Source organism: Globicephala melas, chromosome 3, assembly GCF_963455315.2.
Source record: "Globicephala melas chromosome 3, mGloMel1.2, whole genome shotgun sequence".
In the NCBI taxonomy this organism is placed as follows: Eukaryota; Metazoa; Chordata; class Mammalia; order Artiodactyla; family Delphinidae; genus Globicephala; species Globicephala melas.
The window spans coordinates 6,646,113-6,671,830 of NC_083316.1; the positions used below are offsets into that span (position 1 = coordinate 6,646,113).

Below are 25,718 nucleotides of genomic sequence, written 5' to 3' on the forward strand. Positions count from 1 at the left end.
GAACAGCTCCCAGCTCTCGGGTTTAACAATAGAACTCACTTCTCAACCCCAAAGCCATCCCATGTGGTTATGGGGCTGGTGATCCTCCCTGCTGGGATTTAGGGCCCCAGGCCTCCCCCAAGGCCTCCAGGTCCTCTGTTGGGTCCTCTGCAACTTGGGTGCAGAAGAGGGAGGAAAATTCCTGGAGGAGCACAGGGGACTTGTCCTGAGCCAAATCTGGAACTGGCTTCCACCCTTTCTGTACACAAACCAGTGGCCAGGTCTCAGACAAAAGACTAACACAAAACATGTGTCAAAGCTCAAAAGGAGGCAAAATTAGAGGGTGATCTCAGCAGGCAGGACGGTGGTTACCTAGGGAGGGAGAGAGAAGACGCTGACCAGGAAGAGCATGCAGGGGACACGGTGCCAGCACAGCTCTGCTCTTAACCTGCGGATGTGGGAGAGATCGCTTTGCCGTATGGTTAAGTCCCCACATATGAACGAGCTCTGTTCTGAGAGTGTGTTCGTAAGTCCAAGTTGTTTGTAAGTCTAACACAGTTAGCCTAGGTACCCAACTAACACAGACTGCTACATAGTACTGTACTGTAACAGATTTATAATACTTTTCACACAAATAATACATAAAAACAAACAAAAAATAAAGAAAACATGTTTAATCTTACAGTACAGTACCTTGAAAAGTACTGTAGTACAACAGCTGGCATCCAGGGGCTGGCATCGGGTGAACAGGCAAGAAGAGTTACTGACTGGAGGAGGGAGAGGAGATGGGAGAGGGTAGAGCTGAAGGATCCTCAGCAATAGGAGACGGAGGGCAAGCTGAAATTTCACTCACGCCTGACGTTGACGGCACAGGTTCTGGTGCCTTGCTGGATTCAATTCTATCTACCCTCTTGAAAATACGATCCAGTGATGTCTGGGTAGCAGCTCGTCTTTCTCATCGTAGATGACAAGGCAGCACTGGATTGCATCCTGAACGGCTGCTGCAACCTTCGGGTACCGTTCTTGTTTGGGTCCTGTGCCTCAAAAACTAACAGTGCTTCCTCAAATAAAGAAAATCCCCTTGCCATTTCCTGTTTTGTGAATCTCTTCGGTTCTTCAGCAGTACCAGCTACATCACCGTTGCTTTTACGCTTGCTTCAGGACATCCTGGGCTTGAAATAAAGATACTGTACGACTCTACTCTATACGGTACTGTAAAGTACACAAAAGCACAACCACTTGTAGAGGATGCACGCACGTGAAAATGTACACCAGACACGTGAACTAACTTGCGAGATTGGACTTGTGAACACACTTTCTCATCTTTGAAAGTTCACAACTTGAAGGTTCGTATGTAGGGGACTTGCTGTAATTCATTGAGCTGCGCAATTATGAGTGGTGTAAGTTTCTGTATATGTGTGACACTTCAATTTTAAAAGTTTAAAGTAATTTAAGGTGTTAAAGAGAATGAAAAGGCAAGCCATGGACCAGGAATAATATTTGGAGATCTCGTGTCTGACAAAGGACTTATACCCAGAATATAAAAGAACTCTCAAAAATCTACAATACGAAAGCAAACAACCCAATGAGACAATGGGAAAAGCATTTGAACAGATCTTTCACCAAAGGAAATATAAGGATGACAAAGAAAAGATGCTCAACATCATTAGTCACAAGGGAAATGCAAATTAAAACCACAATGCGATACCACAATGCACCTATTAGAAGGGCTCAAAACAAACAAAGCAGCCTGACCTATTTTTTGTTTTTTAACTTTGAATTTGATGATTACACTTTGCCAGAGGGATGCTACTGGGAACTTTGTCCACTTCACTTCTCATGGATCTAAGTAGGAGGACCCTCTGTGTGTGTCTTGGGCAGCACCTCCTTTGCTTGGGAGTAGAGTGGCTGGGTCAGCTTGAAGACAGAGTTGGACCAGCGTGGGAGCAGAGTCAAGGGGCATCCCCATGAAAAACTGACATGCTGTGTGTCCATGGCTAATGCCCAGAATCCACAACATCTCTGAGAAGACACTGTTTCTATGTGCTGGCGTAGCTCCTTACACTAGCTGCTAACTCACTTTCATCTCCCTCTCATTTTGACATGCAGGCATCTGATGGATAACAGATCATTGCCTCTATGGTCTTTATGTTTCTCCTCTCTCTCCTATAATCCCTGCACAACAAAATCAAGACAAAATAAAATAAAATAAATACAAAAGGCACTTCCCTCTTCCTTCCTCATTCCACTAACAGCAAAACATCCCCTTCTGTGTAAACCACGAGGTAAACCAAGCAGAGAAATGAATTCGTGAGAAAAATGGTCCTCAGTCTCATCCAGAGCGTCCAGGACCATCCAGACAAGATCCCGATCTCTCTCTCTTCCTCTCTCTCTCTTCCTCTCTCTCTCTCCCTCTCTCCCTCTCTCTCCCTCTCTCTCTCAATTTCCTCATCTTTCAACCTCTCTCTTTCACATGCACACACATAAACATGCTTTCCGTGAATATTAAAAAGTATATAAGAGACAAAATAGCATAACATCAAATGGCTAATTCTACCAGGATGGAGTCCAGAAAACATTTGGGTCACCTAACGGCTTATTTATGACAAAGATTTAGATACAGTCTAAGAGTAGCATACACTTTAAATAAAGTTGGTATAATTACGTTCTAAACCGTTGTGGAGAGCTGTGTGCCCATATAATGAGGCCTGGAGAGAGATGAGTACCAGGTATCTTAGTTACTAAACCTCTGTCTTGTCTCCATCTAATAACTGAAGATAATAAAGGCTAGAAAGTTCTCTGTGTTAATTAATGTTCTAGAGAAAACGTTTTGATTCATCAGAAAAATAAGTATCAAAAATGTTCTTAGCTACAGTGAGCAACTCACAAAAAATGCAGATTCTTTGATGGTTACTTGTCCTAATGTACCTTCCCCTAAGGAATAAAAAACTTTGTCTTTTTATACTGGAGAGCCAGGAAAGGGCAGAGTTTAGATCAGTGAAATGAGAGGTAGGAAGGGCCCCATATGTATATATATCTGAGTATCACTATCTATCATCTATCTAGCTAGCTCTATCTATCTATCTATCTATCTATCATCTTTCGCTGTCTCTCTGTCTCTGTGTCTGTCTCTGTCTCTGCATATAGGGAGGAATAACTCTGCTCTTTGAGAATTACTGACTTTGTAAGAGCTTCATAGGCTCTGTATGAACAAGATATCTCAGGGACCCCTGGACCTAGAAAAGGCAGTCCCTGTAGTTGCGCAAGGCCATCGCCACTAAGGGACGTCGAGCCATACCTTGAGAGCCCAGGACTTGGGGCCCGTCAGCCAAAGCTCCTCCTTCTTCTTGGCTCCGCCTCCACCCGGGAAGGTGCAACCCACACACCCGCTCCAGCTTCTCAGCGCTCCTCGGCCACCCCTGAAAAGACAAACCACCTGTGGGAACAAACTCTTACTGGAGCGGCTATACCCAGGAGTCGGGTCCTGATCAGGGATGTACAGAGACAGGTGGAGGGGTCAGAGGCCACACTGGTTCAGGGAGTGATGCGATAAAAGCTGGGGCTGAAAGTGGCAGGGTTGGGTCGGTCTTCAAAGGAGGGGCCCAACTGCAGAAAAATATTGTTACGTATACAGTCCATGTTAGCAGTTCCCTGCATGCAGCCCTTCCTCTCCTGGTACTCAGAGTTGAATCACAGGTGTCCTGGGACTCTGGTCCCTGACCTACCCAGTTTCCTTGCCTCATCAGGTGTCATCAGGTGAGGGCCGTGGGTGGATGTGGCCTGTGGCTTGTGTGTCTGGGTCCCTGGGCTGTGGGCACGGGCTCCGCAGGAGCGGCGCTGGGGTGCGGACCATCCCTCCAGGTGCATGACCCCCAGGGAAGGTCAGTTCAGAGGAGAGGAGCCCAAGCCTGCTTCCTGTGGTCTGCACACCTCTGAGCAACCATCCAAGAAGCCAAAACAACCCCACAGCTTTGGGGTTGTCCCCCCCACCCCCTTGACCCTGGGCTGCTCCTCAGGAAACTCTCAAGCATCCTTTGCCGTGGCCCTCCCTGAGAACGCAGCTGATCCCAAGGCTCAGATCACAGGCTCCTGCTGGCACAGGGGGGTGGGGGAGTGAGGGGGGGCTTCCAGCTGGCCCATCCCCCTGAGACTCACGCAGCTGGAACTGTGCACCCGTTCACTGGCGGTCCCTTCCCTGTAGGGGATGCCGCTCCAGCGCTGCGCAGGGATTCACTCCCAGGGCCCTCTGCTGATGGAGGTGAGGGTGGAAGCAGGCCACTCTTCCCGCTTGGAGGGCAACCATCCTTGTGAACCCCTCCCTTTATTCTCCAACTTCCAAAGTTGCCCTTGAAAAGCACCCCCAGTGTGGGTTTAAGTGTCTTCTAAGTAGTGTTCAGTTATTCACTTTGAAAATAAGCATTTGGGTTAGGTAGCTACCATCTGATAAATTACAGTCTTTAATTCCATTCAAAACATCCATTTTTCTTTACTTCCTAGAATTCTACAAGCTTATGAAATAGCCAATGAAGAAATTAATTTTGTCAACCTAATTTCCCCACTATTGTACCCTTCCACTGAGGGAAACGATATCTCTTTTGAGACAAGATTTCTCATTTTATTAAGCTTATTTTTAATTCTATACACATGGTAGAGAAATAATGAAAATAAAATTCGCAAGAGAGCCAGGAGTGTTGGCAAGATGGAGCCCCATGGAATGTTCTAGAAGTGGAGAAGGGAAGTCCGAATAAAGGGATTGAGGTTCTGGTCTGTTCTCATTGTCTGGAATGCTAATAGTTACAAAAGAAAGATAGTCCCAAATACAGAGACAGTGGAAGCAGTAATTATTCCGAGTAATAAGATAAGGACATTTCTTTGGTACCAGGAGCAGGTGTCCCAGCCGGGAGAAGGGAGTCTGAGAGCATGAGAGAAGACTGGTGAGTCTCTTGCTTGGATTTCTGCTCCCGTCTTGGACATGAAGCAGAGCCTCTGATGAGGACATCCATCTCCAGCAAGGGACCTACAAGGGCAACTGAGTGTATCTGAAAATAATTATTTTGCTGTTTGTCATATGCACAAGTAAATTGGACGTATCTGCTTGTCTCCACACTGAACTGAAACAGAAAATGAGGTGGTGACCAGTTAGGAGGGCTGGCAGATCCAACTGTAGGCAACCCCTCCATGAAACCACCTCCAGAAACTGGGGCAGCTCTCAGACAATTGGAACGTGTCTGCGCTTCAGATTCCTTTCAAAAGCTGGAGATTTGGTGGGAAGCAGTAGTGCTGGGGAAACATACAAGTGGAGGGGAGAAGCTGAGTGGTCTGGTGGCAGGAAACGGGGGCCCATGTCTCTGGTTCCTTTTGATGCCTGGCCAGGTCTCAGCAGGCCCTCTGCCCAACGGTAAACCTGGCCTTCTAGGTGCAAAAAGATAACAAAGAAGAAAAAATCCTGAGTCCTCCTTCCCCAAACAGGGGGCACGATGCCCCCTGTCAAGTCCGCTTGGGGCTTCTGGTAACATTTAGGGTCTCCGTCTCCAAAAACACACACAAATTTGTGAGAATTTTCAGGGGTAGGCTAAAGTTTTTACGTACATTGGAGAGCTTTGTCAATATAGTTTGTGACAACTTCTGATTGATAGATGGACTGATTCAGAAGGATTTTAACAAACGTTGGCAGCAGGAAACATCGTTTCAGCCTCGCACACCTTCACCTGCCGTTCCCAACGCACCTGCTGTATGTACCACAACCATAGACCTGGGGACAGTGCAAACCCACCTCATGCCCTTTCTGTGAATGAGAACATCTAATGATCAAAATATCTTCTGCTCTAGACACCCAGGAGGAGAAAGAGTCCCTGGCTTTGAATTAGCTGTAGAATAATTTTCTTTTTTCCCCAGAGCTGAAAGAGGCAGGTCCTGTTTGTGATGGCTACCTCGCCACCCACCCAGCAGCTGGTTTTGAATCACGGGATGCATGGTATTGTTTTAAGGCTACCTTCTGTGTGGTCCTTTGGCCCAAGATGACAATGACGCTCATATCGGGTGAAGTGTAAATGTTAGGGGAACCACTAACTTGAAACCGCCCGCCCTGGCCAGGCACAATAGTAACTACTTGCACGAGTTATCTTACAACAGGAGGTCCTCGTAAGGAACTCGGAACTAACCAGCTACCTACCACCAAGCAGAAGAATTCGGGAAAGGTCAAAAGGAGAGAGGAAACGCCAGCCCATATGTCCTAGCAACCTCCCAGGATCCTTCTCTCTGGAATCCATCTTGGCTGACCGATGCGCATGCCACCAGGAAGGACCCTGAGTCAGAATGATTGGCCAGAGACAACCTGGAAACTTACCCCATCACCATAAAACCCGAGACTGCGAGCCACGTGGAGAGCGGTTCTCCTGGCTTCCCTTATCCTGCTGCTCTCTGCCGGGGCTCCCCTTCCCAATAGGGTGTCTTGCCTTGTCAGCACGTGTGTCTCCTCAGTTCATTTCCGAGTGTTAGACAAGAGCCCGCTCTCGGGCCCTGGAAGGGGTCCCCCTACCTGCAACTTAAAGACGGACAACTCCCCTTTCCTGTATTGTTTCAAATGTTCACCTGGTCACCTTCTGAACGATAGCAGGTGACAGGTCTGTGGCCTGTGTTTGCAGAGTTGCCGCTACCTTTGAAAAACTTTGAACATTTGAACATAGAGCTCGATAATCTTCAGTTCTCCCTGTCAGGATAAATGTCTCTGAAATTGCTTCTCCAAAGCCTGCTCTCTTTTATCCCTACCTGGGGAAAGCATGAAAATGTTTGATTTCCAGGGGAAAGGAGAGTGCCTTGTAATGTTTTTATAGAACTTAGAGAAAGCAGAAGCAGCATTTATATGCCCTGAGACACGTTACAATCTCAAAGGGGAAAATTTACCATCACAAAAGCCATTTGTCTTTTTAAGTCAGCGGAGGGAAAATACCTGAGTAGATTTCATTATTTTTTGGTATTACGAAATAGATGCTTTGTTTAGAAAGGATGAAATGTCTGGTTTTGATCAAAATTATTATTTTTTTTTCTTCTGTGTAATTTGTGATAATTACTGGTGAGTAACACTCTCTAAAATAAATTACTATAGGGCTGTGGAATAGTTCAATGGTAAACAGTCAACTTGGTCTTTTCTCACTCCTTTCACTGCATCCTTCCATAGAACGTGTGTGGTGTGTGGTGTGTGTTTGGTGTGTGGTATGGGGTGTGTGTAAGCACTTTGACCTCTTGTGTAGATGAGCGCCCACAGGGACAGTCCTCCTGCGGGAATTTGCAAGTCAGGCTGAAGAGTCTGCGTTCCGTGCAGCGCAATGGGAGCCCTGGGAGCACTGGGAGCCCTGGGAGCCCTGGAGACCCCGCATGCCTTCGCCAGGAGCGCTAATGATTCAAAGACCTGCCCGGAGCGAGACGGCTGCGCCCAGACGGGGCTGCGTGAAGCAGGGTGTGCGGGGGGCGTGGCGACCCCAGGGCGCACGCTGGCCCCCGCGAGCTCCTCCTCTTGAGCACCCGGGCTGTGAAGGACCCGTGGAGATGTCCTGGGCACAGGAGGGCGACCTTCCAGCCCAGGGAAGGGGGCTGATTTTGCAGCCACTTATGGTGGGATGGGAACGAGGTGTTTGTCTATTTTTGTTTGTTTGCCTCTGAGTGTTTAAACTTCTTTTGAGAGGAAAGATTTAAAGTTTAAACTTCTTTTGAGAGGAAAGTGGTGAGTAGGAGAGGTCCGGGGCTGAAGGCAGGTGTGGGCGAGGAGGGGAGGGGCTTTTGACCCTGGAAGCAAGTTTCCCAAACCGTCCACGCGCCCGCGTCGCCTGCCTCCGGCTGCCCTTTGAGCTGCACCGTCTGTACTTTCACCAAGTCATCAATATCGCTGGTTACGAGGCCTCCGGATACACCATTCTCCACCCAGCACAGGAGGTCCAGGGGCCCAGGGTGCAGAGAACAACAGGAGGGCTTTGAAGGTCGGTGCAGGTCACCCTTTCCTCATACGATGCCTTTATTTTGCCCCCAAACAGCAGGATCTGTGCATTTTCCATCAGCGAAATAATGCTGGTAACATCTCTCATCTTGAGAACGTAAAGTCACGTTGTATCAGTAGTTCTTTGCTGTCCTACTTGTCATAGAAGATGCCCCCAAACCACTACATTTGGACACTTCATGAGTAACAAAATGCCAGGGTGTTGTCTATGTTACTTGCATTGCAAGAAACAAATTCTAATTCACGTGACATTCTGAGCTGTTTTTGCCACCATCTTCTCAACTTGGAACCACCTTCTTCTCTACATGATTCATAAGTGCTCACCCAGCTCTATGTTTGCAAACACTTCTGTCTTTGACTGCACTTTGAGAGCTCAGAGAAGTTGGTAATTGATAAAGTAGGAGAGACTGTTCCAGAACAAAGGCTTCTATTGCCAGGATGGTGGGAAAAAATCTGATGACGCTGCCCAACATAGGGTCTGATGGAGAGAAAGAAAATTGCACTCAGTGTCATCACATAAGCTTCTGCCCATTTAAGGGTGTTGCCAAATGCAAGTTCACGTGCCAGACACACAGTGAGGCCAAACAATACTGAAATGTCAGAGAAAGGATTATTGCAGGGCCCTCCAAGGAGACCAGTGGCTCATGCCCCAAAAGCCCCAAAGTCTCCAAAGGGGTTTCAGCAAAGCACTTTTAAAGGCCAGGTGAGGGAGGGGCGTGGTTAGTTGCTGGGAACTTCTTGGTGTCAAGAAGTTTGGAATCCTTGGAATCCTTTGTTCCTGCAGCTGTCCAGGTATGTCAGGTGACGAGGTTCCTGTAAACCTCCAACAAGACAAATGTGATTCTCTGTTCTGCAACTTTTTATCTCTATAAGAATGGACTCTTAGAGGTCAGAGCCCTGAGAATAAGCTATTCTGTATATTTCAGGCTACTGGCAACATATTTTTTACAAAAGATGCAGAACCAGCATGACTAAGCACAGGCAACAGAGCACAAAGGTTAAAAAGTAAAAGGAACGGATCTCATATGAAGTCAGAGTTGTCCTTCTCTATTGCAAGGGGGCTCCTGTTCTTTTTCTGGGTCTCTGCCTAGTCATGGGGCCCTGCCCTATATACCTGCTGACTATGCTAGGAGAACAACGGCCCCCAAAGATGCCCAAATCCTAATCCCTGGAACCTGCGACTATGTCACATTGCAGAAAGGGGATTAAGGTCACAGATGTGATTATGGTTGCTAGTTATCTGAAGTAAGACAGAGAGGTTATCCTGGATTATCTGGGTGGGCTCAGTGTCAACATGAGGGTCGGTAACAGTGGGAGTAGGAGACAGGAGGGTGGGGGAGACCGTGACCACAAAAGGTGGTCACAGTGAGAAGGTATGAAAAGGACTTGACAAGCCATCGCTGGCCTTGAGGAAGGTGGAGGAGGGAGCCAGGAGCCAAGGAGAGTGGCAGCCTCTAGAAGCTGAACTGCACCATGAAACGGATCAGACCTGGCTCAGCAGGGTGGAACGCAGCCCCGAGAACCTTGATTTCTGTCCCATGAGACCTGTGTGAAGTTCCCGAACTCCTGAACTGTAAGATAATGCCTGTGTTGTTTAAGCCACTAAGTCTATAGTAATTTGTCACAGCATTTTTGAGAAACTAGTGCACTAGTCTCACTGTCCTGAGAGAATATGCATTATTCTTTTGTTTTTGTTTTTTACAAGAAGGAGCCTCCCTGGCCCTGGCACCCTTGTCTGCTGCTCTCCTGGCATGGCCGCCACTCCTGCAGCTGTCCTAGTTCCGAGCTCTCCACAGTCTCATCGGCTCCTCTCTAAACCAGGGGTTTGCATTTATGGGAGTGGTGACTGGAGCTCTCTCTGAGACAAGCTGGGACCTGGGACCCTTTACTGCCCTGCTACAGAGCTTGCACCTGGACAAACTTCTCCTAGAGCTGCAAAATTGGGGCAAATTCTGGACAAAAGATACAAAAAGACAAAAAATAAAAAATAAAAACAACTACCACTTCTGAAGAGCAGGGAGCACAAGCAAAGTGGTGGGAGCAATGGCAGGGCACTGTGTATGCCCCCAGCACTCAGCACCAACAAAGGGGTGGGCAAACACCTAAGCCACCCACCCAGCCCGACCCCTGGACACACCCCTGCCCTCACCCCATATAAGGAACAAGTTTGCACCCACTGCTGCCCCCCAGGAAGTGAGCAAGGGAAACGGTTACTTGTTTTCACTCTTTCCTGCAGCTGTAGGAGCCCCAGTAAAGCCTTGCCTGAATTTCTTGTCTGGCCGCTAGTCAATTTCTGTGGCTTGGGGAAGGCCAAGACCCCTGGTCAGTATCTCGACACTCAGAGTAACAGCAACTGTTTGCAATGGCTGCACATCCTGGGCTGAGAACCCCCTCTGTCTCATACACCTGCAGATGGCATGGGTCAGCATGTCCCCACACCTGTCACCCCACTTGTCCTTCACCTGGTCTGGGGGAGGAGGTTTCACTCACTTTCCACCAGGATGGAAGGGGTATACACTCACATAAGCACATAAAACTTGTGTTTTATAAAATATGCCTTTGGTGCGTTTCTTTATTCACTCATCCAGAAGTAGCTGTTGCCCCTCTGTTCTATTCTGGGCACGTGGGGATAAATAAGTGAGAAGATACGAGTCTAGTCTCAGGAGGCAGCGTCCCTACGGGATTTGTAAGGTGCTTCGGCGTTCATAAATGTGTGTGTTTTCAGTTGTTGAGGTAACCATTCCTCTAATACGATCCTGACTCTGTGCATAGAGAACAATTTGCAAATAATTTCAAAGGAGGGCATTTGTTCAGTGGACCTCAACAGAGATTCTGATTTATTTGTCCTGGAGTGGGGTCTGAGAATCAACATTTCCTCTCTTTTTTTTAAAGTTCTCCAAGGGATTCTAATGAGTGGCCTGAATTGGGAACTATTTGGGCTGATTGAGCAATTTCCCACAGAAAACAACAGTGAGGTGCTGGACCAATTAAAGAAGGGCTGCAGGGATGCTGAATCTCTGGGAGTGAGAAGGGGAAGCGTAGGGACCTGCTTGGCTCTGCCAAGCTCTTTGCACCTGGAGACAGAGGCCACCCAGCATGTGGACCAGGTACCCTAAGCCAGGAGACATCAGGGCCCAGGGCTCTGCTCACTGGCTCAGACTTGGCAGCCCTGCTGTACGTCCTGGTTACCACATATGCCCTGGCCGCTGGGGCTAGTCTCTCTTGTCTGGTCACTAGGCCACTGTCTAATGTGTTTCTCCAGCTATGCCACAGAATATCACAGCCCTCCCTGTCCCCTCCAAAGCTCCCCCATCACCACCCCCTTACACTCTGCCTTCAACCTTAAATTCAGTTGCTCTCTGCAGAAGCCCTGCTTGACCCATGCTGTTCTCTTCATAGAGGTCGGAGTTATGACCTGGAGACTTAGTTCATTTTGGTAGATGTTTCTCCACCTTTCTGCTGGACTGCTGTCAAAGGACCCTGGACACCAGCCACACTCTCTTTGTCCCTGCTGTCAGACGGACACATTCTCCCCTTTGTCTGGGGCATCTCTCAGGCTCCTGGGCTGTCTTTCCAAGCTGCCTGCTCCTAGGACCTCCCTGGCTGCCCATCCAGCCCCTGACCAGCCGGGTCTTTGCACTATGTCCCAGCCGTCTCTGATGTGGCCTGCCCCACCAAGGCCCCCAAAGGGTGACAAATCTACATCTTCACTAAGAACAGATTTTACTAAGGCAAAGGGGCAGCTCTGTGAACAGGTCCTGAGTCGGGAAATATGGCTGAGAATGAAATGGGAAATATTGATTCTCAAGACAGAAAATGTTCTGGTACACATGTGGCTTTCCATTCATTGGAAGAACAGGAATTCAGCTCTCTAAAGGAAACTTTCAGGAAGACCAATTTAAACACAAGGAAAATCACCAGTACTTATGACAGATGCTCCATAAGCCTGGGATGAAACTTCTAGAAGGAAAGAGGATGCCGTGGCAGTTGAAATCCTCCAGTGCCAACTATGCAAATCCTGTGATCCCAGAGGAGCAGACAGAGGCAGAAGTGGTCCTTCTCCGTATCCCAGCAAATATCCCACTGTTCTCAGGGGTCATGCAGGCCTGGTTCAAACTAGTCCAAACACAATTCAGTTCTTAGTTCCCTGAAAGATGCCGGAGGCTCCTTCTCTGTATACGGCTAGGACACTTTATAATAGGCAGCCCTATGTTTCCAGTGAGCTAACACACCTGGGAGCTCCTTGAATAATAGAAACATTTAATTTCACAGTTCTCAAAGCCAGAAGCCCAAGATGAAGGTGTCAGCAGTGTGTCTTCCAAGGGCTATGAGAGAGAATCTGGTCCATGACTCTCTCTTCTGACTTCTGGGGCTTTACTGGGAATCCTTGGCGATCCTTGACATGTAGAAGCATCAACCCATCTCCGCCTTCCTCTTCACATGTGTGTCCCTGTGACTGTGTCTGTCTCTGTGTCCAGATTTCCCCTTTATTATAAGGCACCAGTCATGTTGAATTAGGAGACACCCTAATGTCTTTAATCTTAACTAGTCACATCTGCAATGTTCCTATTTCCAAATAAGATCACTTTCTGAGGTACTAGGGATACAACATATGAATATTTGGGGGGACACAATTGAACCCATAACATATGCCATCCTGCCACACTGATCCCCTAGACCCAGTCATTCCTCTAGGGGAGATGACTGAAGAGCCCCTGTCCCCTCCTGGTGAACAGATGTCCACAGTGCTGTTTACAAACCTGAGGACATTCCTGGGTCTCTGCTGAAGGTGTCCCCACAGTAGAGAAAAGCAGGGGTGACCTTTGGTTTTTCATCGTTCCAGCAGAAGTGCAAGCTCAGGTTTAATGAACATTTCATCTATGACAGCTTTCCATTTAATTAAACAGGAGCTTTGCTGCTGCTTTATCTAAATTCAGACATCTCCACAGAAAAAGATTCTTCATAATCAATACTCAAAAGATGTTCCAAATATTACCCCAACTCAAAGATTAATTGCTCCACTTCTATCAAGGATTCCTTGAAATAAGTTTACCAAACTCCGCTGAAGGGACGCTCACAAATGTGTCTTCCTGCCACAGTGGAAGGCACTGTTTGCCAAAATCTACGCAGTAGATGCTCAGCTGTAGAAAACCTGCCAGAGACATGACTGAAGGCTGGGTAAATGTGTACAGAAATGTGTTCTATCTCATCAATACCTGCAATATTTTTCAGCCTGTTTTGATTCTGCATCTGCTTAACAAGGAATAGTGCAGGTGGCAGAAATACCCTGAATGGAGTGAAAACTTGACCAAGTTAATAGAAATATTCACAATAGAAAGCAATTTTAAAAAGAACATATCCCAAAGTTATTGCAATCTACTATTTCCCTTGACGCCAATTATATGATACTCTATCATGGAGACTTTATATTTGCAGAGTTATTCAAACAGAGGTTGGCCTTTCAGCGTTGTACTTGGGTCCAATTTGTTGCTGAAACTGGAAACTCTTTATAGCTGTAATTTAGTACAGGACAACTACATGTAATTTTGAAAACAAACAAACAAACAAACAACCCCCCTCAATTAAAAACTCTTGTAATTAGAGAATCTAATTGGTATCTAAAAATACAGGTGTTTTTCCAACCAGCAGGCCTTGAGCAGCAGTAGCAGTGTGGGTGCACCCATGTCAGAGGCAGACCTGCTCCCCAGCACTATCCCTGGGCTGCGTCCTTCTCAGGGTCTCCTCTCCACAGCCCGTCTCCCATCCCCGTGCCCCTGACAGAGCAACACTACCCTGGGCAAGGAGCCCAGTCCTTCAGAATCCCTGCGTCCACATCTGCACATGGAGATGATGCAGTCCTGTACCTCATGGGACTCTCATGAGGAACAAACAGGATAACTCGGGAGCAAGCGTTCTGTAAGCCCCAAAGTCTCCTCCAGGACCCTCAGCTCCGTGTTCGCCTCTCTGATGCAGCACCCACCCCCATCCCTCTGCCCTGGGACCAGTTTTAGGTGGAAGCCGTGGAGCTGCTTGCATTTTTGGAAGCGCTATGACCTCTTCGTGACCCGCAAGCTTCCTTCCTCTACCATAAATGTATGTGCCACTAAGGAACGGTAGATAGCTCAGACAGACAGAAATAATAAGACATTTGGTTAAAACCAAACTACTTTCATCATTCCAATAGCTTTGAATTTCAGTTCTTTCAAAACAGTACAGTAGAAACAAAAGAGTTATTGAGGATTGGGGGGGAAATTCTACACCTACTCTCTGATAATCTTTTTCCTTCCTTAATATCTTCCTCAAAGAATTGTTGACCTCTGCTCTAGGATATGTAGCTGAAAGAATGGTCAAAGAGCTCTACCATTTCCTCTCTAACACTGCAGAATCTAAACACTCCATATAAATGTGAGTTAAATGTCTGCAGTTTACCTGAAATTTCATATCGAATGAAAATCAGAATGCACACAGTGGGCTCTGGGGTCTACCACGTGCATTCACGTGCGGTAGGTATTCCACCTACACCACGGATGGGCTGTGTGCACCTGGGCAGGTTCCCGCCCTCTCTGTGCGTCCTCATCTGAGGCCGAGGTCACTGGGGTGAGTCCACGGGCCTGGAACTGTGGGGACCGGGTGGCCCACAGAATGCTCCCGGCGCTTATTCCCAGGGGTCAAGGATGAGCTCCGGCGAACTCATCCCACCCACCTTGGGCTCCTGTTCCCGGTTCCTTATTAATCCTGAACTCACGGGACTTTCATTATTTGCCCACCTGTCTGATCTCCTTTTGGGGACTCAGAGTTTCACGAGGGCGGGAGCCATGACTTTCTCCCGTTTGTCTCCACCATTATGTTGATGGAGAGGCGGCCGGCAAACGATTGTTGAGTGAATGAATGAGCGAGTGAATGAGGTTCTATTCATCAAAACGTCCAGTGGTTCCGTAATTGACCACAAACTCATGGACCTAACACGGAAAATCCCCCGCAGTCTGTCTGCACCCCACCTTAAAGACCGGGCTCCTCTAGGGATACCTACTGTGGCTTAGTCCTGAGACCACATGGGCTGTTCCTGCCTCCCAAAACAGGCTTTGTGTTTTCCTGCTTTTGATGATTCTTTCTTCTCCATTATCATGTACCTTCATCCAAAGCAGTCACTTAGAGTTGGTAAAACACGTGGCGCAAGCATAACTTAAGACTGGTTAAGTATATTTTGGAGAATTTATTTAAAAAATTATTTACAGTTTCAGGAGCCGTAAATTAATGCACATTCCTAATCATGATGAAATAAATATGGTTACATCTTGTTTGTAAGATTTTTAAATAAGTGCTCTAAATTTTTTTTGCCTCTTGTTCAAAATTAGTTGAAAAACTTTAAACACAATATTCACAAAATGGAGAGCCAAAAAGATTTAGGTTTTAATTAATTGTACCTACTGAAAGCAAAATTTGCAAACAGAATAACAATGGAGTTTATTGTACAAAAGCAAATGAGAAATACAGGCAGACTTTGGAGATATTGTGGGTTCTGTTCCAGATCACCCCAATAAAGTGAATATTGCAATAAAGTGAATAACACAAATTTTTGTTTTTCCCGTGCAAAAAAGTTATGTTTACACTATATTGTAGTCTATTGAGTGTGCAATAGCATTATATCTAAAAATGTACATACCTTAATTAAAAATTACTTTATTGCTAAAATATGCTAACCATTGTCCAAGGGTTTTAGCTCGATGTTGATGGCTGCTGGCTGATCAGGGTGGTGGTTGCTGAAGGTGGGGTGGCCGTGGGAATATTTTAAAATAAGACAACAGCGGAGTTTGCCTCATTGATTGGCTCTTCCTTTCATAAACAATTTCTCTGTAGCACACAATTTTATTTGATAGCCTTTTACTCAGAGTAAAAATTCTTTCAAAATTGAAGTTAATCCTCTCAAACCCTGCTACTGCTGTATCAACTAAGTTCACATAATATTCTGACTCCTTTTTGTCCATTCAACCATCTTAATACAGTAGCATCTTTACCAGGAGTAGATTCGATCTCAAGAAGCAACTTTCTTTGCTCTTCCCCATAAGAAGCAACTCCTCATTGGTTAAAGTTTTATCATGAGATTGCAGCAATTCAGTCACATCTCCAGGCTCCACTTCTAATCTTAGTTCTCTTGATGTTTGTACAACATCTGCAGTTACTTCCCCCACTGAAGTTTTGAAACCCTCAAGATCACCCATGAGGATTGGAAGCAACTTCTTCCAAACTCCTGTTCATGTTGATACTTGAACCTTTTCCTGTGAATCATGAACGTTCTTAATGGCATCTACAATGTTGAGTTCTTTGCAGAAGGTTTTCAACTTACTTTGCCCAGATCAGACCGAAGAATCACTATCTCCACCAGCTACAGCCTTATGGAATGTATTTCTTAATTAATAATTGAATGTCAAAATTCCTTTTTGATCCATGGGTTACCCAATGAACGTTGTGTTGGCAGGCATGAAAGCAAGATTCATCTCACTGTACATCTCCATTAGAGCTCTTTGGTGACCAGGTACATTGTCAATGATCAGTAATATTTTGAAAGGAATCTTTATTTTTCTGAGCAGTAGGTCTCAGCAGTGGGCTTTAAATATTCAGTAACCATGTTATAAACAGATGTACTATCAACTACGATTTGTTGGTGCATTCATAGGACACAGGCAGAGTAGATTTAGCATAATTCTTTTTTCTTTTTTTATGAATTTAAGAATTTTATTTACTTTTTTATACAGCAGGTTCTTATTAGTTATCCATTTTATAATATTAGTGTATGTAAGTCAATCTCAATCTCCCAATTCATCACACCACCACCACCGCACACACACCCCCCGCCACTTTCCCCCCTTGGTGTCCATACATTTTTTTCTCTACATCTCTGTCTCTATTTCTGCCCTGCCTGCAAACCGGTTCATCTGTACCATTTTTCTGGGTTCCACATATATGCATTAATATACGATATTTGTTTTTCTCTTTCTGACTTACTTCACTCTATATGACAGTCTCTACATCCATTCATATCTCTACAAATGACCCAATTTCGTTCCTTTTTATGGCTGAGTAATATTCCATTGTATATATGTACTACATCTTCTTTATGCATTTGTCTGTCGATGAGCATTTTGGTTGCTGCCATGACCTGGCTATTGTAAATAGTGCTGCAATGAACACTGGGGTGCATGTGTCTTTTTGAATTATGGTTTTCTCTGGGTATATGCCCAGTAGTGGGATTGCTGGGTCATATGGTAATTCTATTTTTAGTTTTTTAAGGAACTTCCATACTGTTCTGCATAGTGGCTATATCAATTTACATTGCCACCAATGGTGCAAGAGTGTTCCCTTTTCTCCACACCCTCTCCAGCATTTGTTGTTTGTAGATTTTCTGATGATGTGCATTCTAACTGGTGTGAGGTGATACTTCATTGTAGTTTTGATTTGCATTTCTCTAATAATTAGTGATGTTGAGCAGCTTTTCATGTGCTTCTTGGCCATCTGTATGTCTTCTTTGGAGAAATGTCCATTTAGGTCTTCTGCCCATTTTTGGATTGGGTTGTTTAGTTTTTAATATTGAGCTGCATGAGCCGTTTATATATTTTGGTGAATTAATCCTTTGTTAGCTGATTTGTTTGCAAATATTTCTACCATTCTGAGGGTTTTCTTTTCATCTTGTTTGTAGTTTCCTTTGCTTTGTAAAGCTTTTAAGTTTCATTAGGCCACATTTGTTTATTTTTGTTTTTATTTCCATTACTGTAGGAGGTGAATCAAAAAAGATCTTACTGTGATTTATGTCATAGAGTGTTCTGCCTATGTTTTCCTCTAAGAGTTTTATAGTGTCCCGTCTTATATTTAGGTCTCTAATCCATTTTGAGTTTATTTTTGTGTATGGCATTGGGGAGTGTACTAAATATATTATTTTACGTGTAGCTGTCCAGTTTTCCCATCACCACTTATTGAAGAGACTGTCTTTTCTCCATTATATCTTTGCCTCCTTTGTCATAGATTAGTTGACCATAGGTGGGTGGGATTAACTCTGGGCTCTCTATCCTGTTCCATTGATCTATCTTTCTGTTTTTGTGCCAGTACCATATTGTCTTGATTACTGTAGCTTTGTAGTATTGTCTGAAGTCAGGGAATCTGGTTCCTCCAGCTCCGTTTTTTTTCCCTCAAGACTGCTTTGGCTATTTGGGGTCTTTTTTGTCTCCATACAAATTTTAAGATTTTTTGTTCTAGTTCCGTAAAAAATGCCATTGGTAATTTGATAGAGATTGCATTGAATCTGTAGATTACTTTGAGTAGTAGAGTCATTTTCACAATATTGATTCTTGCAATCCAAGAACATGGTATATCTCTCTATCTGTTGGTATCATCTTTAATTTGTTTCATCAGTGCCTTATAGTTTTCTGCATACAGGCCTTTTGTCTCCCTAGATAGGTTTATTCCTAGGTATTTTATTCTTTTTGTTGCAATGGTAAATGGGCGTGCTTCCTTAATTTCTTTTTCTGGTTTTTCATCATTAGTGTATAAGAATGCAAGAGATTTCTTTGCATTAATTTTGTATCCATCAACTTTACTAAATTCATTGATTAGCTCTAGTAGTTTTCTGGTGGCATCTTTAGGATTCTCTATGTATAGTATCATATCATCTGCAAACCATGACAGTTTTACTTCTTCTTTTCCACTTAGTATTCCTTTTATTTCTTTTTCTTCTCTGATTGCCTTGGTAGGACTTCCAAAACTATGTTGAATAATAGTGGCAAGAATGGACATCCTTGTCCTGTTCCTGATCTTAAAGGAAATTATTTCAGTTTTTCACCATTGAGAATGATGTTTGCTGTCGGTTTGTTTTATATGGTCTTTATTATGTTGAGGTAAGTTCCCTCTATGCCCACTTTCTGGAGAGTTTTTATCATAAATGGGTGTTGAATTTTGTCAAAAGCTTTTTCTGCATCTATTGATATGATCATATGGTTTTTCTCCTTCAATTTGTTAATATGGGTTATCACATTGATTGATTTGCATATATTGAAGAATCCTTGCATTCCTGGGATAAAACCAACTTGATCATGGTGTATGATCCTTTAAATGTGCTGTTGGATTCTGTTTGCTAGTATTTTGTTAAGGATTTTTGCATCTATGTTCATCAGTGATAATGGCCTCTAGCTTTCTTTCCTTGTTACATCTTTGTCTGGTTTTGTTATCAGGGTGATGGTGACCTCATAGAATGAGTTTGGGAGTGTTTCTCCCTCTGTTATATTTTGGAAGAGTTTGAGAAGGATAGGTGTTAGCTTTTCTCTAAATGTTTGACAGAATTTGCCTGTGAAGTCATCTGGTCCTGGGCCTTTGTTTGTTGTAAGATTTTTAATCTCAGTCCCAATTTCAGTGCTTATGATTGGTCTGTTCATATTTTCTATTTCTTCCTGATTCAGTCTCAGAGGTTGTGCCTTTCTAAGAATGTGTCCATTTCTTCCAGGTTGTCCATTTTATTGGCATATACTTGCTTGTAGTAATCTCTTATGATCCTTTGTATCTCTGCAGTGTCAGTTGTTACTTCTTCTTTATTTTTTCTAATTCTATTGATTTGAGCCTTCTTCCTATTTTTCTTGATGAGTCTGGCTAATAGAGTATCAATTTTGTTTATCTTCTCAAAGAACGAGCTTTTAGTTTTATTGATCTTTGCTATTTTTTCCTTCATTTCTTTTTCATTTATTTCTGATCTGAGCTTTATGATTCTTTTCCTTTTGCTAACTTTAGGGGTTTTTTTGTTCTTATGTCTCTAATTGCTTTAGGTGTCAGATTAGTTTGTTTATTTGAGATGTTTCTTGTTTCTTGAGGTAGGATTGTATTGCTATAAACTTCCCTCTTAGAACTGCTTTTGCTGCATCCCATAGGTTTTGGATCATTGTGATTTCATTGTCATTTGTGTCTAGGTATTTTTTGATTTCCTCTTTGATTTCTTCATTGATCTCTTGGTTTTTTAGTAACTTATTTTTTAACCTCCATGTGTTTGTGTTTTTTATGTTCTTTTACCTATAATTGATTTCTAATCTTGCAGTGTTGTAGTGAGAAAAGATGCTTGATATGATTTCAATTTTCTTAAATTTACTGAGGCTTGATTTGTGACCCAAGATGTGATCTGTCCTGGAGAATGTTCCATGTGCACTTGAAAAGAAAGTGTAATCTACTGTTTTTTGACAGAATGTCCTATAAATATCAGTTAAATCTCTGTGGTCTATTGTGTCATTTAAAGCTTGTGTTTCCTTATTAATTTTCATTTTGGATGATCTGTCTATTGGTGTAAGTGAGGTGTTAAAAGTCCCCCACTATTTTTGTGTTACTGTTGATTTCGTCTTTTATAGCTGTTAGCAGTTGCCTTATGTATTGAGGTGCTCCTATGTTGGGTGCATATATATTTATAATTGTTATCTTCTTCATGGACTGATCAGTTAATCATTATGTAGTGTCCTTCCTTGTGTCTTGTAACATTTTTTATTTTAAAGTCTGTCTGATGAAGTTATCTGATATGAGTATTGCTACTACAGCTTTCTTTTGATTTCCATTTATATGGAATATCTTTTTCCATCCCCTCACTTTCAGTCTGTATGTGTCCCTAGGTCTGAAGTGGGTCTCTTGTAGACAGCATATAGATGGGTCTTGTTTTTGTATCCATACAGCAAGCTTGTGTCTTTCGGTTGGAGCATTTAATGCATTCATGTTTAAGGTAATTATCAATGTGCATGTTCCTATGACCATTTTCTTAATTGTTCTTTCTGGGTTTCTTTTTTGTAGGTCATTTTCTTCTCTTGTGTTTCCCACTTAGAGAAGTTCCTTTAGCATTTGTTAGGGCTGGTTTGGTGGTGCTAAATTCTCTTAGCTTTTGCTTGTCTGTAAAGCTTTTGATTTCTCCATCGAATCTGAATGAGATCCTTGCCAGGTAGAGTAATCTTTGTTGTAGGTTCTTCCCTTTCATCACTTTAAATATATCATGCCACTCCCTTCTGACTTGTAGAGTTTCTGCTGAGAAATCAGCTGTTAACCTTATGGAATTTCCCTTGTATGTTATTTGTCATTTTTCCCTTGCTGCTTTCAATAAGTTTTCTTTGTCTTTAATTTTTGTCAGTTTGATTACTATGTGTCTTGGCATGTTTCTCCTTGGGTTTATCCTGCCTGGGACTCTCTGCACTTCCTGGACTTGGGTTGCTATTTCCTTTCCCATGTTAGGGAAGTTTTCAACTATAATCTCTTCAAATATTTTCTCAGGGCCTTTCACTCTCTCTTCTCCTTCTGGGACCTCTATAATGTGAATGTTGTTGTGTTTAATGTTGTCCCAGAGGTCTCCTAGGCTGTCTTCGTTTCTTTTCATTCCCTTTTCTTTATTCTGTTCCATGGTAGTGAATTCCACCATTCTGTTTTCCAGGTCACTTATCAGTTCTTTTGCCTCAGTTATTCTGCTATTGATTCTTTCTAGTGTATTTTTCATTTCAGCTATTGTATTGTTCATCTCTGTTTGTTTGTTCTGTAATTCTTCGAGGTCTTTGTTAAACATTTCTTGCATATTCTCGATCTTTGCCCCCATTCTTTTTCCGAGGTCTGGGATCATCTTCACTATTTTTATTCTGAATTCTTTTTCTGGAAAGTTGCCTATCTCCATTTCATTTAGTTGTTTTTCTGGGGGTTTATCTTGTTCCTTCACCTGGTACATAGCCCTCTGCCTCTTCATCTTGTCTATCTTTCTGTGAATGTAGTTTTTGTTCTATTGGCTGCAGGATTGTAGTTCTTCTTGCTTCTGCTGTCTGCTCTCTGGTGGATGAGGCTATCGAAGAGGCTTCTGCAAGTTTCCTGTTGGGAAGGACTGGTGGTTGGTAGAGCTGTGTGTTGCTCTGGTGGGCAGAGCTCAGTAAAACTTTCATTCGCTTGTCTGCTGATGGATGGGGTTGGGTTCCCTCCTTGTTGGTTGTTCGGTCTGAGGCAACCCAACACTGGAGCCTACCTGGCTCTTTGTTGGGGCTAATGGCAGACTCTGCAAGGGCTCACACCAAGGAGTACTTCCCAGAAATTCTGCTGCCAGTGTCCTTGTCCTCACAGTGAGACACAGCTGCCCCCTGCCTCTGCAGGAGACCCTCCAACACTAGCAGGTAGGTCTGCTTCAGTCTCCTATGGGGTCACTGCTCCTTCCCCTGGGTCTTCATGCACACACTACTTTGTGTGTGCCCTCTGAGAGTAGAGTCTCTGTTTCCCTCAGTCCTGTCAAAGTCCTGCAATCCAATCCTGCTATCCTTCAAAGTCTGATTCTCTAAGAATTCTTCCTCCCATTGCTGGACCTCCAGGTTTGGAAGCCTGACGTGGGGCTCAGAACCTTCACTCCAGTGCGTGGACTTCTGTGGTATAATTGTTCTTCAGTTTGTGAGTCACCCACCCAGTGGTTATGGGGTTTGATTTTATTGTGATAGTGCCCCTCCTACCATCTCATTGTGGCTTCTCCTTTGTCTTTGGATGTGGGGTACCTTTTTTGGTAAGTTCCAGTTTCTTCCTGTTGATGATTGTTCAGCAGTTAGTTGTGATTCTGGTGCTCTCACAAGAGGGAGTGAACACACGTTCTTCTACTCCATCATCTTGAACCAATGTCTGATTTAGCATAATTCTTAAAAGTCCCAGGATTTTCAGAATGGTAAATGAGCAATGGCTTCAAGTTTAAGTCACCTAACAAGAGAGTCAGTCTGTCCTTTGGAGCTTTGAATCCAGGCATTGACTTCTCCTCTCTAGCTATGAAAATCCTAGATTGCATCTTCTTCTTCAAAAAAATATTTTTTTGTCTCCATTGAAAATAGATTGTTTAGTGTAGCCACCTTTGTTATTATCTTTGTGAGATTTTCTGGGTAACTTGCTGCTAATTTTCTGGGTAACTTCTACATTAGCACGTGCTGCTTCATCTTGCACTTTTATGTTGTTGTGGAGATGGTGCGTTTCTTTAAACCTCATGAACCAAACTCTGTTATCTGCAAACTTTTCTTCTGCAGCTTCCTCACTTTTCTCAGCCTTGATAGAATAGAAGAGAATTTTGGTCTTTTTCTGGACTAGGCTTTGGCTTAAGGAAATGTCGTGGCTGGTTTGATCTTCTATCCAGACCACTCAAACTTTTTCCATGTCAGCAATAGGGCTGTTTTGCTTTCTTATTTTTCATGTGTTCACTGAGTAGCACTTCTAATTTTCTTCAAGAACTTTTCCTTTGCATTCACAACTTGGCTAACTCTTTATGTAAGAGGCCTAGCTTTAGGCCTGTCTCAGATTTCAACATGTCTTCCTCACTAAGCTTCACCATTTCTAGCTTTTGATTAAAAGTGAGAGACATGCGACTCTTCTTTCACTTGAACACTTAGAGGTCATTGTAGGGTTATTAATGTGCCTAACATCAATGTTTCTGTAGCTCAGGGCATAGGGAGGACCAAGGAGAGGGAGAGAGATGGAGAAATGGCCTGTTGGTGGAGCAGTCAGAACACACAATGTTTATTAAGTTCACTGTCTTATATGGATGTGGTTTGTGGTGCCCCCCAGACAATTACAATAGTAACATTAAAGATCACTGATCACCATAACAAGTATAATAATAATTTAAAATTTGAAATATCAGGAGAAGTACCAAAATGTGACACAAAGATAAGAAGTGAGCAAAAGATGTTGGAAAAATAGCATCAATAGACTTGCTTGACACCGAGCTGCCACAAATCTTCATTTAAAAAAGTGCAATATCTGTGAAGGACAATGAAATAAAGCAAGATAAAATGAAGTATGCCTGTATGATTTTAATCCTGTAATTGAATTTTTGAATATATCAACTCATATAAAGAAGATTTGGATAGAGTTTTCTAGGTAAATTTATATTTTGTACTAGAATATAGTAAAATTTACATGTTTGAGGCTTTCAAGTGATTAAAAATGAATACATTTCCAAATAACTTTACAAGAAGAGTATCATTCAAACCTACACAGTCAGACACACATATAGAATCTCTCTCTCCATGTATATATATGTATATATAAGTATATGTATATTATTTTCAGATAAGAGAAAAAGCTTAATTTTAAAGCCTTTGCACAGGTGTGACTCATGTCAGGGGTCCTCCTTCCTGTCCTGACCCCTCATTTTCCACACACTCAGGCTCTTGTCATCCCCCAGTGATAAACGTGGTGGCAACTAATTGTGAATAGAAACAATGGATTAATCCTGACTCTCATGTCTTCCAGGGGTCTTTAGTTTCCTCATTTTCTCATGAAAATTGTACTGGCCAATGACTATCATAAGTATTTATACATATGAGGTATGTACACAGCACCACAAAAAGGAAAGAGATAGATTAGGGAACTAACTGAACTTTGGTGAACTGTCTGGAGTGGCACCCAACCTGGAAAATCGGAAATAAGTGAAGGAAGGAAGCAGGATCTTTAGAATCGAAAAAGTAGAGCCCATGCTACCAGGGTCTTGTTCAGGTCTCTCTCTCTCTCTGGCATTCAATTTTTTCCTTCAAGCACAGAAAAAAATGTGCTAAGGTCAAATGATAAATAGCATGTTGTAGGAAAAGTAAACTATGTATAGATGATGACTAATGGCAGGGCAGGCACCAATAAGGCAGAAAAAATGTTGGAGATAAGGAATTTCAAAAATTAGATTTATTTTGATTAAAAAAAACCTCGGTTGCCTTAACTAGAAAAATAGGAGTACCAAACAATAGCAAAAACCAAAGCTCGTTTGTTATATTTATTGGCAAAATAAAATATAGCTGGTGTCTCCTTGAGAGCAATTTGTTCCACTGAAGAGAAAGAAATAAGCAGCCGCTAGTGGTCTTTTATTCACCATCTTCCTCTTACCTCCCTTTTACTTTATTCTTCCAAACCAAATCATAAAGGTTAAGGAAAAGAAGCAAAAGGAAAATTTCTCAATGAAAGACAAGGGTGTGAATTCATTGTGAGTGAATGTAGCATTTTACTTAAAACAAAATCTTTTAGAATTACCGTCCCTTTTCCCTGGTCCCAGGAGGCCTGATGTGGGAACTCCTTGCCTGTGGAAACACTATTGGGTTCCAGCCCTGCTGGCCTCACCAGGTTCTCCTGAGGAAGTCAGACAATGGCTTACTACATCGTGGGTTTGTTCCAGCAGCAGGAGAACAAAACTTTTCCAAGTCTGGTGAGGGGTCTTGTGAGTGGAAGTCAGAGGTCCTGAGTTCCCTCAGGCAGACTCCTAAATTCTGATATGTCTCATCATCTGAAAACTAGGAGAATAATAAGATCTGCTCTGCATGTGTCCCTGGTGTCAAATAAAACAAGGTAAATGGGAAAAAAAATTGAGATGTGTTATGGAAAAAATTGTGTCCCCCAAATTTCATATATTAATGCCTTAAATCCCAGTACTGTATTTGTAGACAGGAGCTCACAGAAGGGATTAAGTTAAAATGAGGCTGTTACAGTGGGTCCTGAATCAGTCTCACTGAGCTCCTTATAAGAAGAGGAAATCTAAACAAAGAGGCACCAGGGATGCATGCACAGAGGAAAAACCATGTGCAGACACAGCAAAGAAGCAGCATCTGCAAACCAAGGAGAAAGGCCAGAGGAGAAACCAACCTGCCAACACCCTGATCTTGGACTTCCAGCCTCTAGAACTGTGAGAAATAAAGTTCTGTTGTTTAAGCCCCCAGGCTGTGGTATTTTGTCATGGCAGCCCTAGCAACTGAATATAAGATGC

General features: G+C 43.4%; 1 protein-coding gene across 1 annotated transcript in view; it reads right to left on the reverse strand.

Annotated features, from left to right (window-relative positions):
• LOC132596979 (semaphorin-5A-like) overlaps positions 1-25,718 on the reverse strand; it is a 267,256-nt gene that overhangs the window by 5,024 nt on the left and 236,514 nt on the right. The window contains exon 6 of the mRNA XM_060295387.1: positions 3,278-3,398. Within this exon, the coding sequence (XP_060151370.1) occupies positions 3,278-3,398 (121 nt within the window). The remainder of the gene's footprint in view (positions 1-3,277; positions 3,399-25,718) is intronic.